The 18,195-nt window shown below is 32.6% G+C and overlaps 3 protein-coding genes across 3 annotated transcripts; 1 reads left to right on the plus strand and 2 right to left on the minus strand.

Annotated features, from left to right (window-relative positions):
- The first annotated feature begins 3,236 nt into the window (after positions 1 to 3,236).
- On the plus strand, positions 3,237 to 5,108 carry LOC143555732 (beta-fructofuranosidase, insoluble isoenzyme 1-like). Its single transcript, XM_077045237.1, has 4 exons — positions 3,237 to 4,094; positions 4,170 to 4,328; positions 4,423 to 4,679; positions 4,780 to 5,108. Exons 1-4 carry the CDS (start codon positions 3,237 to 3,239, stop codon positions 5,051 to 5,053), a joined length of 1,548 nt encoding a protein of 515 aa, XP_076901352.1. The 3' UTR covers positions 5,054 to 5,108.
- Positions 5,109 to 5,371: 263 nt separating this feature from the next.
- On the minus strand, positions 5,372 to 7,426 carry LOC143555716 (fe(2+) transport protein 1-like). The gene is made up of 3 exons (XM_077045221.1): positions 6,449 to 7,426; positions 6,091 to 6,240; positions 5,372 to 5,677 (listed from the first exon to the last, which is right to left on the minus strand). Exons 1-3 carry the CDS (start codon positions 7,043 to 7,045, stop codon positions 5,372 to 5,374), a joined length of 1,053 nt encoding a protein of 350 aa, XP_076901336.1. The 5' UTR covers positions 7,046 to 7,426.
- A 4,087-nt stretch (positions 7,427 to 11,513) lies between these two features.
- LOC143555717 (ubiquitin-ribosomal protein eL40 fusion protein) lies at positions 11,514 to 13,108 on the minus strand. The gene is made up of 5 exons (XM_077045222.1): positions 12,939 to 13,108; positions 12,759 to 12,845; positions 12,173 to 12,275; positions 11,784 to 11,850; positions 11,514 to 11,669 (listed from the first exon to the last, which is right to left on the minus strand). Exons 1-5 carry the CDS (start codon positions 13,039 to 13,041, stop codon positions 11,643 to 11,645), a joined length of 387 nt encoding a protein of 128 aa, XP_076901337.1. The 5' UTR covers positions 13,042 to 13,108; the 3' UTR covers positions 11,514 to 11,642.
- Positions 13,109 to 18,195: the final 5,087 nt, after the last annotated feature.

Raw genomic sequence — 18,195 nt, forward strand, 5'->3', positions numbered from 1 at the left:
TGGTGGTTTATGAAATTTTGCCTTTCATAAGAAAAAAGAAAAAAAGACCATATTAACTAAGATCCGGACTTAGATATATATTTAATGAAGGTTATGACATTCCATATACTTTTCTTTGTAGGACACATATTACTCATGATACTATAATTTACCTTAACAAATCACTACATCTTAACAAAGTTTAAAACAATAAACTCGTCTTTAAGAAGTGAATGCCTCCGCCAAGTGAGCCCTATACATCGACGTGAGATTCCACATACTATAATATTTATGTTCTTGTCAAATCTACACACAATCATGGTGATGAAACATTCAAATCAATAAATAATACACGTGCTTTCTTCTCCATTCCAACAAAATCTTATCAGAGCAATTTTCAACTACACAAAACTTTGTTTTCAAATAAATTAATAATGTAGATTGTTATGCAATTTATTAGTGATTTAAGAAATTCTATAAGTTTAAATTTTCTGTTTTAGATAAGTTTAAAATAATAGCCAATTTTGATTTATCTTCTAAAGAAAATTCAAATGTTTATCTTCAACAGTTTTTCAAAAATTTGAATAATCAAATACATGTAAGTTAAAAACCGAATTTTAGGATTGTTTCAAACAGAAATATTTATTATATTTTTATTCCAATTTATATTTAATAGATTATAATCTAAGGGTTGACAAAATTAGATTTCCTGACTGGGAAACCGGCCAAAATAGTAAACATAAATTATCTATTATTTGAAATACAACCTGGCCCAACAAGGCTATAAATTCACAACCTCTATCAAACTTCCATTCACGGATCTTTCATCAACTTCTCTCATAGAAAACACACGTTTTGGTGTGTGTTTTCATCTGCTTAAATGATGAGGGTTTTTAGTAAACTGTTCTTGGTGGTTGCAGTTGTGGTGTGTTTGTTTCCATTGTTGAATATTAATATCAATGGCAGAGGAGGAGTTATGGCTTTTCATAAGACTTATATCGTCAATCATGAACTTATAAGTACAAAGAATGTGAAGCAAGTTTACAGAACTGGATATCACTTTCAACCTAAACAAAACTGGATTAATGGTAAGATTTCTTTTTCTGTTTATCTTAATATTATTATACATTAAACTACGTAAAAAAACCCTAATTCTAGGCTATACGACTACTCGCTATAGACCCCAATTGTCGTCGTTAAAAAATGTCGCATCGACATGTCGTTACCATAGTATTGTCACCATTGGTGGCAAAGGTCTATACAACACCTATTTATCATGAAAAATCATTTGTCGATATAAGGATAAAATTAATAAATATGGTTTATTCTTTCACTTATGATATATATATATATATATATATATATATATATATATATATAATGCTAACGATTATAAATGTTTTATCTAAAATCTTTTCTCATTTCAGTTAGTTATCGTGTATATGTAAGTAAAATCAATCTAGTAAGACGTGTGTTGTGGGAGGCGCCATCATGGTCACCTCACAACATCATTGGCGTGTTAAACCACACAATGACCCTCTTCCCCCCCCCCCCCCCCTCTCCCTTTTTTTCCGTTATCTTTATGGCGCCCCAAATGACTCAAAAGCCGGGTCCTCTCCCACTTATAACCAATCACTTTTTTTATATAAAATCTAGTTAAAGGCCACTGTGTATGTGGCCGTGCCATGGCGTTGGCGCATAATAGACAACCTAACTATAGGCATATGGCCTACTATAGGCATTAAAAGTCGTTTATAGCAAGTTCTGATTTTTCTTGTTATTCAATTTCGTTGAATTCAATCTTTTAATTGTGTCATTATGTGCTAATTAAATATGAATAATGATATGAAGTTATTTTATATATACTTAAGTTTCGGTACGGCAACCCATTTTTGTCATTTACAGTGGATGATATAAAGTCATCTATTTGAAACTTTGAATGCAACTTAAGTTAGTTTCGTAACTATTTTGCATACTTAATTTAAACATTAAGAATTTAAGATTACAAGTAGTATGTGTATATTATTGCTAATTATACTAAACCTCCAGTCAGGGGTTTTTTATAAGGTTTCTTTTTTGGAGATCCCGGGTTCGATTCTCGCAAGTGTAAGTTACTTAGTGGGGAGAACACCGGTATAAAAGAAGTCGAACTCGGGTCAAGATTGGCTCATGTAAGGTCTTCTTTTCGTAGGGCTGTCAACCAGACTAACATACATTCTTTTAAAAAAAATATATTAAATCTATAATTTATATATATGTAACATTATTTAAAAAAAATTATATTGAATATATAATTTCTATATAGGTGTACATTACCTACATTCTTTATAGTTCATACCCATCAAATTTGATCTGGAGCAAAAAAGTCAAAGTCAACGTTTTTGAAATGTTTGCAATACACGTAACTTATACAACGCAGGAACATGTACCCACGTGACATTATTGACCTATCCGTGTTTCAAAATTTTATGTAAAATATTATATAAAAGCTAGATATATAATTAAATATATCAAATAGTTTAGCTGTATGAATAATATTTTTTTTAGTTATATAAGAAATAGCTGTTTTATATTTGATACTGATCGAAACCAATATAATAATTTATTATAAGTTTAAAATAAAAAGAACAAATCGTAAAAAGGAAATAAAAATGGCTGACCTATCCCTTCTTAAGTCATACCCCACACGCTTTTTGATTTGTATCTAGTTTTTAGCCTAGAAGAAATTTCATATGAATTTCTAAAACTTAAACACATTTAAGCTTATAATTTTAATTTAATTGATATATTTACATAAGTTTACTTAATCACATAAAATGATAGGATTAAAAGAAATTTTTCGTCCAAAAAAATCCATCACTAAGTACCAATCAAAATCATAAACTAGATTTTAGTTTAAATATTTAATCGAATAGACAAGTTGGATATGATATGAAAAGTTATGAAAACAAATTCATGACAGTTACATGTTCGTTTGAAAACCATTAATCTATTAGTTTATGCTAGCTATTTCCTTTTCATCAAATCTGATTTGTGATTTGTTTTTGTATATTATATATATTTTTATATTATGTTACTGATAAATGTTTTTTTTTTCTTTTGCATGATGTGGCCAACCAATGTAGACCCTAATGGTACGTTTATTTCTCTAAAATTCATTATTATTACTTGATTAGTTTTTTTTTTTTTTTTTGATAAATATTAGTATTTGTTTTAGTAAAATAGCTTATTAACTGTTATGTTTTTTGGCAGCTCCTATGTACTATGAAGGATATTACCATTTATTCTATCAATATAACCCAAAGGGTGCAGTTTGGGGTAATATTGTGTGGGCACATTCGGTTTCAAAGGACCTGATTAATTGGATTCCATTAAAACCAGCAATTGAACCGTCGAAGCCTTTTGATAAGTACGGTTGTTGGTCCGGTTCAGCTACAATACTCCCAGGAAACAAACCTGTTATTTTGTACACGGGAATTATTGCCAAAAAGCCCGAACCAGGTTACCAGGTTCAAAACTATGCAATACCAGCAAACTATTCAGACCCGTTACTTAGGGAATGGATCAAGCCCGATAACAATCCGATAGTGAAACCAACTTCTGAGAATGTGTCGGCTTTCCGTGACCCGACAACTGCTTGGTTCAATAACGGGCATTGGAAAATGACCGTGGGCAGTAAGCATAACCAGCGAGGTATTGTTTACTTGTACAGGAGCCGAGATTTTATTAAGTGGACTAAGGCTAAACATACACTTCATGACAAAAAGAATACGGGTATGTGGGAATGCCCCGACTTTTTCCCTGTATCGACTAGTGGAACAAATGGTTTGGAAACTTCGACACTCGAGGGAGGTATTAAACATGTGCTTAAGGTCAGTCTTGATTTGACTCGGTTTGAATATTACACGATTGGGACATATAACACGTTCAAGGATAAATATTACCCTGATAGCACTTCTGTTGACGGTTGGGCTGGTTTAAGATACGACTATGGTAATTTCTATGCGTCAAAGACGTTCTTTGACCCGGCCCAAAATAGGAGGATTCTGTGGGGTTGGGCTAACGAGTCAAGTACCACTGCTGAAGATGTCGCAAAGGGTTGGGCTGGAATTCAGGTAACAATTTTTACATGTTGTATAAAATAGTTTTGTAATGACTACTAACATATGTTTTATGACCATGTATTTTAGTTGATTCCGCGTACGGTGTGGTTAGACCCTAGTGGGAAGCAATTGGTGCAGTGGCCGATTCATGAATTGAAAACATTAAGAGGTCACAAGGTGCAGAAAATTAACGTGAAGCTCAATAAGGGTGATACTGTTGAGGTCAAAGGAATCACCGCTGCGCAGGTTTGTAATACAACTATACAAGCATATATTGCTTGTAGTACATTTGATTTGGTCATGTTAATGTGATTCATTTATAAGGATTGATATTATGCAGGCTGATGTGGAAGCAAGCTTTACATTTTCGAGTTTGGATGAAGCTGAGACATATGATCCAGAATGGTCTAAATTACCTTCGGAAAATCTTGCATTGGAGATATGTGGTATCACAGGAACTAAACAAGGCGGTTTAGGGCCTTTCGGATTTTTAACTTTGGCATCAAACAAACTCGAAGAGTACACTCCGGTATTCTTTAGAGTTTTCAAGACTCAAGACAATAAACATAAGATTCTTATGTGTTCCGATGCCAAACCGTAATACTTCTCTCTCACACTCTCTTTGTTGTTCATAGCTAACAGTGTTATCAATTATCATAAATTTTTTCCTTAACCGGCTTTCACATTTGCTGTACAGGTCTTCATTGAACAAGGCTACGTATAGACCATCATTTGCAGGCTTTGTGGACGTTGATCTATCGAAAAAGAAGCTAGCTTTAAAGAGTTTGATCGATCATTCAGTTGTAGAAAGCTTTGGAGAGGGCGGAAAGACAGTTATAACTTCAAGGGTTTATCCAACACTAGCAGTGGACGAACATGCGCATTTGTATCTATTTAACAACGGTACTGAGACGATAACTGTTGAGAGACTCGATGCTTGGTCGATGAAGAATCCTCGCTACATGAATTAAACCACGTTTAAATACTGAAGAACTTCATTACTAATTATTTCACAGCGTGTTATTTTATTCGGGATTGATTAGATTCTTAGTAATTTGTTCTGAACTTTACTAGTTAAAATAATATTTACTCTTTTCTCCTTTTAATGTTCTTATATTTAAATTTAGTTGGTTGCTTGTTGAATATCATCAATATATATGTATGGTTAACTTGTGTATGTAGACACCAATTACTCTATAAAATGAATTGACTAAAAGAACTAACATCATACATCCTCTAATAAAGAAATACAGATAAACACTGCAAAACTTGAGTACAAAACTGTTAATTTATGCCCAAATTGCCATCACTGACATGCCTCCAGCACCTAGAATTACTGCAACATATGAAATTGTTTGCAGTTTTATATCATCTTGAAGCCTTTCTCCCATGAAATCTGATGCCAGCAAATCAACTAGCGCCATGTAGTTCAGCAGCCCTGCGGACACTGCGTTTAGCACTCCGACCACAACCAATGCTGTTGGACTATTTTCCCTGTATACATTCGACAGGCTGATCCCAAGTGCTATCCCAAATGGAGTTGTCACCGAGAAGAAAAACACCATAATCGCCTTCATCTTCTTCTCATAATTCACCTATTATCATCAAATATTATATATGAATTAGATATGATTTTATTTCGATTCAAAAGGTTCCATTTTTGGATATTAAGGTGGTTTAGAGATGTGGGAATTAACTACTTTTATGCACTTTTTGATGGTTGTATAAATGGAGAGTTCGTTACATTTATAAACGAACTCAAGAGAAATCGGACAATGTTTTTCTAAGATTGTTGGTGACTGGGGTGGCAATTTATGTTCCATGTCAACCAGTCACCAGCAATCTTAAAAATTCATTGTCACGTTTACGTTGAGTTCGCACGTACGTGCCTATTTATACAACTTCCATAAAATGCCTACAAATACTTGCCATATCTCTAAATTACCACCTAAAAGTCCAAAAAGTATTCTAAAATCAATACAATATAATATGAGAAACAAAACCCTACTTGAAGAATGCATCCACCAAGACCCATTCCTTCAAAGAATTGATGGAAGCATAAAGCAGCCACAAGAGGTCTAATGGTGCACACATTGTCCGATGCCCCCATCGATAACCCGATCACAACCGAATGTACAACTATGCCTAGCTCCAAAACCTGCATTTTGAAGCGTATAATTAGTTACACAAATAGTTTACTTTTATTGGTAACCATGAGTTACCATTACACAAAAAATAACTAGACCTGTCAATACTTTGCTAACTAACAGGATCAATAATATATGGTTATAAGAAACCGGTGCATATATGAAAACAAGATTCGAAACCAAAACCTCTAATAAGATGCACATTAATTATAGGTATACCTGAGCAACTACCCGGTACCGCCTCAATTGTGCTTGTGGATTATCAACCTCAGACGAACCATGACCGTGGCAATGACCCGAGACTTTCTTTTCCAGATCCTGGTCTTTGGAACCCTGATTATGTGTTTTACATTTCTTATACCAACTCATGGCATATGAATCAACCATTAATGTGAAAACAGCCGAAAACATCGCGATAAACGTCGTGAATGGGAACTTTCTCCAAGGGTTTTCAGGTAAGCATTTGGACGTCAAACAATTAAACGAGTCAGGTAACACGTGCATGTAACCCGTTGCAAGGATCACACCCGAAGCAAACGCTTTAATCAACACAAAGAGCTTTGTATCGGGTTGTAATGCGGGTACAGACCGCGAAAGTATGGGTAGAGAGACGCCTAGCATACTAGTGACAAGAATTGCGGCAATGGCAATGAGTTTAAGCTTTAAGGATCTGGTTTTGTTGTGGCATGGACCACCGATGGACTTCTGGCATTCGTTCGGGACGGGTTGTCGGGCGGGATCGGCTCCGAGAGACCGTGGTGTGATGGTGGAGAGGAGGAGAAGTGAGAGGATGATGAGGAAATGGAGTTTGGCCATAAGTAATAATATTAATAATATTGTGTTAACTGTTTATAGTAATATTGTGTATTAATAATTGTACGAAACTTTATGGTACATGGTAAAGATTTATAGTGGGATTTGTTGAGTGATTGAAATATTTAAGGAATAAGAGTTTAACGTTGTTAGTTGTTACCGACTAACTGGTTGTTGGAAGGGTAAATTGGGAAATATATGGGAATTTGTCAAGGTTTTACATGGCGTGTGCATGGCTTGGGCGAGAGTGTTTATGGATGCGGATAGGCTATTTACTGGAACTGACGTGGCATAATTTTGTATGTAGTGAGCTACTAATTTTCAAGCACAAAATCCACGTCATTTGTTTACAAAACCTCCTACACATGTATGTAATTGTAATAACATATATTATAGCTCCTTTCGACTAGCAATAATAATAAATAACGGCATTCGATGATATTCTACAGTGTCAAGTTTGTCTAATGATAAAACAAGATATTAAGATACAGTCAACATAGAAAGTTACGATTACAATTGTCAAAGGGTTCGTAAGTTTTTACTTTTCTTTTATCGGTAATTATCTTAGATGACAAGTATCTTTTTTAGTTTGATGTAATTTTATAATAGCACGTTACTACTAAAAAACAAAGTTTACCATCTAACAAGTAACAACAACCCACTATATTGGTGATCGTGGTCTAACAATTGATCGTCTCAAAAACTCGAATCGTCCTATATGTAAACCCCAAAACCAAATTGTCCCAAAACCCAACAATGTAAATAGTAAGATCTACAAACGCAACCAAGAAGTGAAGATCAATGAATACTTGACCTCACCTCATACACACAATTGCCGTTATTACCACCAATAAGGAGAAAATCCTAAAATCTAAGAACCAAACATATGAACCTAAGCGCAAACATTATTTACATGTTAAAAAACGAAACAAACTTATTTACTTGTCAAACTTAAGTTGAATCCAGTAGCTCATACAAGCACTTGAACTGTTCAAAATCTCTCAAAATAACACTAAACATGTTTAACAAGAATTAAACAACCACCATAAAACTAGTCAATTTTAGTTAGACTAAACATAAATATAACCGGCCAAACATTAACTGGGAATGAATATTTTTAATAATCACATTGATCATCAGGGGCGGACTCACTTATAAGTGAGAAGTGTCCCCCATCCCCTGTGAAAAAGAAAATAGTGTTAATATACCTGAAAATTTCCGACCAACCCCTGCAAAATTTTGGCACCGACCCTTGTGAAATTTGGAAGCCGAACCCTGTATAATTTCGAAACGACCCCATGAGATTTTGAGACTAACCCTAATAAAATATACAATGAAAGTTTTATATATATAACTATATAAACGTTATATAAATAATTTTTCCTATTAAATTTGACTTTAATATCAATAAGTTCATTAGTCCAATATCCAATCCAATTTTTAAGCTCAAAACTCAATTCAAACCCTACTCAAATTTTAGCCCAATACACAATCACATTCTAAAATATATTTTCTTTGTTACTAGAAGTGGGTTGAATCAAGAGCTATCTCTTACAAGGCCTGAAGATACACATTGAAATTCCCACTATAAGAAAACTTGGTCGTTTGGTTACTTTATATCCAATGATTATGATTATGGATGTGCTTAAATATGTTGAAGAAACTGGTAAAGACGAAAGCTATCATGAGCCAAGCGCAAGGACTTCAATTGGAAATGAAAAAATACGACTTTGTATTTTACTTGCACTTGATGTTGCATATTCTAGACTTCACAAACTTATTGTCTCAATGTCTTCAAAGGAAAGAACAAGATTTGGTGAACGCGGGTTCATTGGTTTCTTCAACCAAGCGCCAACTTGAAGACTTTAGGTTGGAGGGGTATAACAAGTTTGTGGAGAATGTTAGCTCTTTTTATGAAAAACATAATATTCTAGGGGGTAAAGATGGATGATGACTACATTAACATAATAACGCCAAGAAATAAAACAAACATGAAAATCGCCACTATTATGAGTATAATTGTTTTAATACGGTTCTAGATTTGCAAATCCAAGAGTTTGGGGACCATTTTAACGAGGTAACATCCGACTTACTTGTTTCTTTGAGTTGTTTGACTCCTTGTGATAATTTTCGGGCATTTTCTATTCCAAAAATATTACGATTGGTCAAGTTGTACCCATACGATTTTGATGAAAGTGATAAAAGAAGACTCCCGGTTGAATTCGCGACATATATCGATAATTTGAAAGGAGATAAACGATTAAAAACTTGAATGGTTTAGCAAGTCTTGTTCAATTGATGGTTCAAACAAAGAAACACCATTCCTTTGCATTGATGTATCGCTTATTAAAGTTAGCTCTCGTATTACCTGTCGCAACCGCAACCGTTGAAAGATCCTTTTCGGCGATTAAGTATGTGAAGTCCGATTTGCGTAATTGAATGGGTGATGAAAATTTAAGCGACAGTTGTATTTGTTACATTGAGAAAGACTTGTTATTCAATGTTAAAGTAGATGATGTAATGGTTAGACTTCAAATAATAAAAACTCGTAGAGAACAACTTTAATATATTGGTTATCTAATATTTTGTTTGGTAATCATTTTTTATATATGACCCGACCCGATTTGACCCGACAATTGTATTAGTATCAACCCCAAAAATTCCCGACCTCTGTGAGAAAATTTTCTGGATCTATTACTGTTGCTCATTGATGTACGGTTATTGATACGATGTGCACTTACAAGACTAATTCCAGTTCGAAATTGTTGCACATACATGACACCCTTTCGTACTACTTTTATATTGGTTGATGACTCGAATGCACAACTTTAACAAATATTGTGCATGCGCACTACTCTTAACACATTATTACACAACTTTTAAAAGCATTCAAATTTTAAGTACGCATTTACACTCAAGATCAATTTGAAGTATTTCAGCATTGATATAGTAAAACACCCATTTATCATTTATGTACTTCAAACTTAAAAGTTATAGGAGTTTAACATAATATGATAATAAGCTACAAATTTAATAGTAGTTATGGCTATGCGTTGTTTTAGCATACTGTTTAAAACTATTATACACTAATTAAGATGTGTTTTGTTGTGTTTTCAACAATCATACACAACTTTAATTCGAAAAAGCAATTAGCATTTAAAATATGTGCTCCGTAAAGTTAGATTTCAAAAATGATAAAATTCAAAGTAAACTACACGAATGATTTTATTATAAGATATGATTGTGATTTTGGTTCTTACTATTCAAAATCTGCATACCTTTCTTTGTCTTTTGACTAACGTCCTTTTCTTGAGTTTTTTTAAATGAGGAAATGAAAGGAAAACTAAGAATAGTTAATAAATGGGTGTTCTTGAATTTTTTTAAGGATGGAAAGGAAATGAGTAGGAGGAGTTAGGATGGATTAAATTAATGTATTTTTCCAATAAGTTATCCTTCCAAAAATGGGATGATTACTAAAGATAACATAATTATTCTTTAATTTCCTTCCAACTCAGAACACACCTAATTAAAAAAAATATCCTTTCCTTCACTTCCTTTTCTTATCCTTCCCTCTCCTTTCTTTTTCTTTCCTTGGTTAAAAAACTCAAGAACAAGGCGTAAAAGATCAAGTGTGCTATTCAAAATTTACATTAACGTTCTCACCATCAATTTATTTATAACATTCAAAATTTACATTAACGTTCTCACCATCAATTTATTTATAACGGGATTGATCCCAAAAATTAGACAGTTATTCTTTATACAATAACATTTTTTAATAAATAAGCCATTATAGTAAGAACTCGCCCATCACCATTGTCCTCTTCTCTGAGGATAGAACACTCTATATTAAGTGGAAACGTGTTGCAATTTCTTATAATCAAAGTCCCAACACTACAATGGAAGTGAAGGTTTTTCTAGGCATCACTCGTTACAACAAGTAGAGCAAAAATTTTCTTTTCCTACAATATGTTGGTCTACGATTGTTTATATGGAGGAATTGTTCACGAAAATGTTTTAGTTTGGAAGGTTTGATTTGGTTTTGAAGGTGATATTAAATATTCAAATGGGTTTTGAGGTGATTTTGAAGAAAAATTTAAAAAAAAAATTCATACCGGTCAAAGTTAACTAAGGAGGTCACATATAAAAATTTTACGAAACAAAACTAATGTCAAAAATAAATAGAATCCTCAAGCTCATCAAAACGTCCAAATTTAGTTCAATGCAAATGCCAATCTTTGGCCAACTGTAAATTTAGTTACTTACCTGGACTACCATGCAGATAACATCGAGTCGCGGTGTAGTGACACAAAAACTCTGATAAATATAAACGTCATTTGATTGTCGATTAAACCTTAAAAAGATTCATGAAATTACCCAAAGGAAACTCAAAACCAACACAAAGACTAGATATAGAAACCTTTGATCATGAAAAGCAACTCAAGTCTTTCACCACAAATAGCAAAGTAACTCAAAGCCAGTTGCTTCTTCAATTAAAGTATCAAAACAAATTATCCATAGGTACTTCGACAACAAAATATGACAAAATGATGCATACTGAACTTCTAAAATTAACCAGATAGATTGCATTCCTAAATCTTCACTTAATCTTCTTCTTTGGCCTTAGCTGCAACACAATTACAAACAATACCAATGCTATTAGCACCTCCAAACTCCCTTTTTTAAACAAGTGCACATTGTTTATATCAAAATAAACAAACTATGAAGAATAAGCGATTACTTGGTTGCTATGACCACACTTCTTCTTCCTGCAGTTTACCGCCCTTGGGTGTAAACGAGCATAACACCTAACCACACACGAAGTAATAATTAGATTTTGAAACAAACACACAATACGTATAAGATGAACACAACCAGAAGATTTATAATTGCATGGTGACAATAATCAGAGTATACTTCTAGAAAATTAAAAAAAATAATATGATTCTAGTAAAAAGCAAGTATGCAAAAATTATTCAACTAATATTCAGCCACAATTCCACAAAAAATGCTAAAGTTCATGTAAAGCTAAAAAACTACAGTTTTAAATCAATTTTGAAGCCGAAAATTGAATAGTGAAACAAATTTATAACTGCATATAAACAGCATTAAAAACAGTAAAAAACTCACTTGCGGCAAATGGTTTTGTCTTGATTGTATTTCCTAGCCAACGCCATCAAAGAAGGTTCGATGATTCCTCCCCTTAACCTCAAAACCAAATGAAGAGTTGATTCTGAACAAACAAAATAAATAAAATAAGCATCATAATAAACCAACTAAAAAACTACTTCTCAAAAGGAAACATCATTCAACCTAAAATCCACAAAATTACAAGCAATTCAAGTAAAACCAATATTCAAAATCAATAACAAAAACTGATGAACTGAAGTGTGATACTCTTATTAAGTAATAAGAGTCCAAAAACTAGTGATTACCGAACAATAAGATAGTATAATACTTGCTATAGCATATAGCAGCAATGTGCAATTTTCATACAATCAATTAACGTTCAAAAACTTAACATCTCTAATAACATAAAATCAAATAATCCTGAAAACTAATTGTCAAATCATCCATTAACCACATAATAAACAACAAAATCTACTTCATAACTATAAATTTGTAATCTAAAAAATCATTTACAAGTTATAGCACAATTAGTAAAAACAATACATGAGTTCCTAATCAGCTAATTAAACGAAATTAAAGCATATACCTTTCTGGATGTTGTAATCAGCAAGAGTTCGGCCGTCTTCAAGCTGCTTTCCGGCAAAGATCAACCGCTGCTGGTCCGGTGGGATACCTATATCATACATACATACAAACAAAATGTTATAATCAAAATCATTTTAGATGCCATGAATAACAAAGAATTGTTTTGAAATAAATATGATACCTTCCTTGTCTTGAATCTTGGCCTTGACATTGTCGATGGTGTCACTGCTCTCAACCTCAAGGGTTATCGTCTTCCCGGTTAGGGTTTTCACGAATATCTGCATCTTTCTTTATCTATCTGAGGCAGATGGTAGAAGAAGAAGAATATATATTCTGGCTTTTACGATTAGGGTTCCGAGGTGTGTTGTTTTTGGCCCATTTCAGCTTTCAGGCTTAGCTTTGTTTTATTTTGTTATTTTAGGCCCAACTTAATACCCCATGTCTTCGTTTATCAAAAGAAAAGCAAGAAAAAGAAAGTTTTATCTTCTTATTTTTCTTTTGAGATCTCTTCCTTCTCTTCAACTTATTTTCCTTTCAAATCTTTTCAATTTAGAAAGACACAAATTCTTTTATTTTACTCATCATTTTCTCTTCTCTCCCCTCCTTTTCTTTCTTTTAATGAAACTCGGGAACACCTCTTTTAAATTTTCCTTTCTTAAATGAAACTCGGGAACACGACATAATTTTTTCCATCCCTCATTTTCCTTCTCTTTCCTCAGTTAAATGAAACTCGAGAACACGGTGTTGCATCATCAACTTTTAACACACTTTATTAGATCTGTTAATGACTCGAACGTTCAGTGAACTGTTTGTAAACCTTTTGATGGGAATTTCATCAGTTAATAAATAATCGGACTTGAACAAAAAGATTGTGCTCTTTTAATGTCACACCTGGCCGTTTGAGCCTAGACGTATGACCAATAGTTGGTATCGGTTTTGAAAATATATCAGAGTTTATTTTGTTGCAGCGGAAAGTTCTTTTGACAAAATAATTCTTTATATAAACAGGGATTTAAATACCATTGATGATATAAAACATTTATTTTAACATAATCATGTTTTACAAGGACTTTAATAAAATGAGCCAACATATCCTTCTATATCTCCAATGAGATGTCTCCCTCTTACTCTATTCTTTATCACTTATTACTGATTACCTGAATATATTTAAAATAATACGTCAGCTAAAAGCTGGTTAATAGCATTAACAGACACAAAGTATTTTATGTTGGCAAGAATTTAAAACCCGTTTAATCATAATTTGTATTGGTATATCTACACACTTAGCGGAACCATTTCACCCGAGTGTACAACCACGGAGCACACTAGTCTTTTTACTCCAATTGACCGTAGTTTTACGTATGCCTACAACTGAGTCTCTTTACTATTCATGTTACGACCTTTCATCTCTAACACATGTTTAAACTTGGATCCAATTATACGTGCACTTATGGCCTGAATGCTTTTTAGTATATTATCTTTACACGAATTTAAACAAGTCTTAAACATGTCGGCATGTTTAAGACACGAAACTTGTTAACATTAAATCCAAACTTGTTAAAATTCGTGTCGTATTGTGTCGTGTCATGTTAACAGGCCCGTGTTTAAAATTAGCCGCCCTAGGATTTTAAAATCTTGCTGCTAAGGGTAGGCGGAATACCTTCGGGGTGGCCTCGGGAAGGTTTCAACAGGAACACCACCCCGAATTGTTCAGGTCAATGAAAAAATGACCAATATCAATGAAGATCATAGAAGAAATGGAATAGGCGTGAGATGGACTTTTAGGATGAGTGTTGAATTTTGGGATGGGAGATGTATGAACACCACCCCACGCGCCTTTGGGATCGAAGCAAGATGATCGAGATGAGATGGGTACTTCCACCAAGAGCTTTTACTATGATAATATTTTGAATTAAGAGAATAAAGTACTTGTAATCAAATTAAGGGGGTGTTTAAAATTTCTTAGACTTATTGTTAAGTTATTAGTTACAAGGAGACAAAAATAAGAAATCCTAAACACCCCTGAAGTGTTAGTTATGAAAATCCACTTTCTTATGATTATCATGTAATTATATTTATTTGTTTATTTAGAGATGATTAACAAAACCCTTAAATATTTTATTTAATATGATACTACTCTTTTATTGAAAATAATTTCTTATTTTTATAACTTATTCCACGACCCATATAATAAGAATTGCAAATCCATTTTGAAAACTCTAAAAATCACAAAGCGTATCTTATCAAATTCTCTTACAGCTATAAATATACTAGACGGGTGCCCAAGCAACGCAGCAGGTGTTTAAACACAAACTCGAATAATCACGTAACAATGATTTGGTGTTAATTGTTTGGTTTGAAACCTTAAAACCGTTTTTACTAATCATTTGTTAGGATTCATGGTTGGTTTTTCTTAACTTTCGGTTTCAGATTTTTACGTTTCAATTTCGAATTTTGATGACAAAAAAAATGTTACTACCGGGTTGACTCAAAGGTTTAACTTAAAAACATTTAAAACCGAAGCGCGAACACCCATACGTAACTTGTTATATTTTTTAGTTGAAAAAAACTAAAACAATATCATACTCAAATTAAAGAGAATAAAATGTTCGTTTTTATAGTGCAACTTTTTTTAAAAATATTAACATATGAAAAAGTTATGGCTGTTTATAAATCATGGATGAAAAGTTGGTTAAAAGTTAAATTAAAAAGTAATATACAATTAAAGATGAGGGGACAAACTTGCAACTATTTTTTAACTTAATTAAAATTAAAGGTGAAAAACTGTAAATATATCAAATGAAACTTTGAGATATTTTTTTACTTGAAAGTGTACATTACCCTTTTTCAACATTATAGTTGTACCTTGTGTTAAATATTTTATGAATGAATTAAAAATAAAGTGTCTTAATTTGTCCATCACTCTTACATTATATATAGTATAGATATTCATTAAACATTTTAAAGATCGACACGAGTAAAATAAAAGGTTGGATTGACCATTGGTTATTAAGGTGAAGCACGATGTATATTGTGTAGAGGATGCGATATCCGACCTCACTAGAGGTCATAGAAACTAGACAGCGTTTAATATAATGTCCTGTCTCGTTAAGCCGATTATTTGCTTTATGTATCATATGTTTGTTCATGTGTTTATTTATTTTTTGCTTTGATTTTATGATATTTAATCCAGTTTATTCTTTACACTTTATTTTTCATGCTTATAATGCAATTAATTCTTTGAATACTTGACCTAATATTGTGTAACCTTACACTGATTAATACTCTCAATTTATGTTCATGCTTGTCATACTATATGTGACAAATTTTAACCATGCATGTGACAGTAACTTGTGGGACTCTTTTCGGCGCGGGGGGGGGGGGGGTGTTGTGGGTCTTGGTTAGACTCCAACAAGTGTATGCCACTAATAAAGGGGAACATCATTGTTCTAGGATTCGAACTCGGATAAGGTGTGTTGTATGCGGGTAGCAACTAATAAGCCTTTCGGAGTCTCCCGACAACCGGTCGCAATAAAAGTCGTTAAAATAACGTGTTCTCACAAGAGACGATGATTAGCCAAAACATTTCGTGTAGAGTTTTATTTACTTCTCCTTTATTTAAAAGAAAAAAATAAGCACAAAACAACACTTTCTTTTTAAACTAACAATCACAACTTAAATGATATTGAATGATTTATTTGCTTTAGAAAAAAGAAATAGTGAAAGAGACTAAGAGAGAGAAAATTAACAAATTCATACCATATCTAGCAAAGGTAAATAAAGTTGATGGTTTTACAATTATTTTAGTTTTGTGGAGATATTTAATGCAATAAAGGTTTATAATTGGGACACTTTTAGTTATTATAAAAAAGGTATTAAACTTTGTTTTTGTCCCTTTCTTTCCCTCTCCTAACGGTTTTGAGTCTTGATGTTTATTGGGTTGGTTTTTAAGTTATTTGGGTTCGGATAAGGACCATTCCGAGTATTTAAAACCCTAAATCAGATTCAGTTTGAGCTGTATTTTGAGTTTTTCAAGTATGATTCAAATAATTAGCATCATATGTTGATCAATTCCGCATGGTGATAATGGAAAACATGAATAATATGATAAACCTATAATTATATGTGTACTTGTTATAGCATGGAGAGTACTAACCGCATCGGAGAAGGATGTAGACGACATAGTTGTCAGGTTGATCGAGTTCCCCTTTAGGATGTATAGTTAAGGATGGTTAGGGTTCTTGAGAGGAACCCGGTTTAGAAGAGAGGAGACACATGATTTACTTATGTGTGTGAGATTAGGTTATGATGTTAATTTATTCTCTCTATATATACACCCAAAGGGAAACCCTTTATTAGCTATTAAGAGTAATATGACCCATCAACAATTACCAAGCTAATATATAATAAGGTATAATTAATTATTTTGATATATTATTATATAAATGATAATGATGGCCATATAAATAAATATATACAATATATATATTCTTAAATTCTCCCACTTGGCCGAGTAATCATTTATTATGAGTATTAGATAAGCCTTATCAGGAGTTAACACTCATATTAGTTTTAAACTCAAACTGGAACAAAGAAATACAGTCATTGAATTGAACATCAGCTCAAGACCCCCATTAATCATACTGTAATCCTTATTTAAAACCTAAATAGTTATGATCAAAATTAAGTAAGCCCTTCAGAACGTTTGATTTGTATATTTAATTCGTCTATATGTCATTATGCATGCAGAACATATTAAGAGACATACAAAATCAAAACTGATGAGGAAATTTAATAGTTAATCATTCATAATACGATATGCAGTTGTATGTAGTCATTAATAAACCCCTCATGATTATAAGCACTTTCATAATACTTATGGGTAATAGACCTTTAGTTATAGAATCCTTAAGCATATCATATATGAAAATTTAGATTCCTCAATTCGTTCATAAACGAATAATTAATTTCATATCAAAATTTAATGCAGCACCTCTCAAACTGTTACTGTTTGAGAAAACATGGTAGCTGACTTTATCACAATAAGTCTTCAATATATAATTTATATGGAGTTTAATAAAAAGTTATGAGTCCACTAATAAATGTTCAACATTTATTGACAACAACGTTGTAATTAATCGACATATTATGTTGTTATGACTTAGGTTGTTGTTATCAGTTCATTATGACTCCTTCATGAGATAAATTTGTCTGCTGACATAAGAATATATCTCGAAAATTACATTTTCTTATCTCTGAATATGACAAAGTTTAGAGTAATCTACCGGTTTGAATTATCACTTCTTCTTTTTAAATTATAGTCTTTCGTTTCTTTTAAAGATATTTTAATACTCTTTTAGATGTTTCACATTAATCTAGACATATCTAGTGTGTTGCAATTTTGAGTAATATCTGAACGAGTATAGACTTGAACCTAT

This window comes from Bidens hawaiensis, unplaced genomic scaffold (genome assembly GCF_021521415.1).
Source record: "Bidens hawaiensis isolate Kalapana, Puna unplaced genomic scaffold, B.hawaiensis_p1.1 tig00018272_1, whole genome shotgun sequence".
In the NCBI taxonomy this organism is placed as follows: Eukaryota; Viridiplantae; Streptophyta; class Magnoliopsida; order Asterales; family Asteraceae; genus Bidens; species Bidens hawaiensis.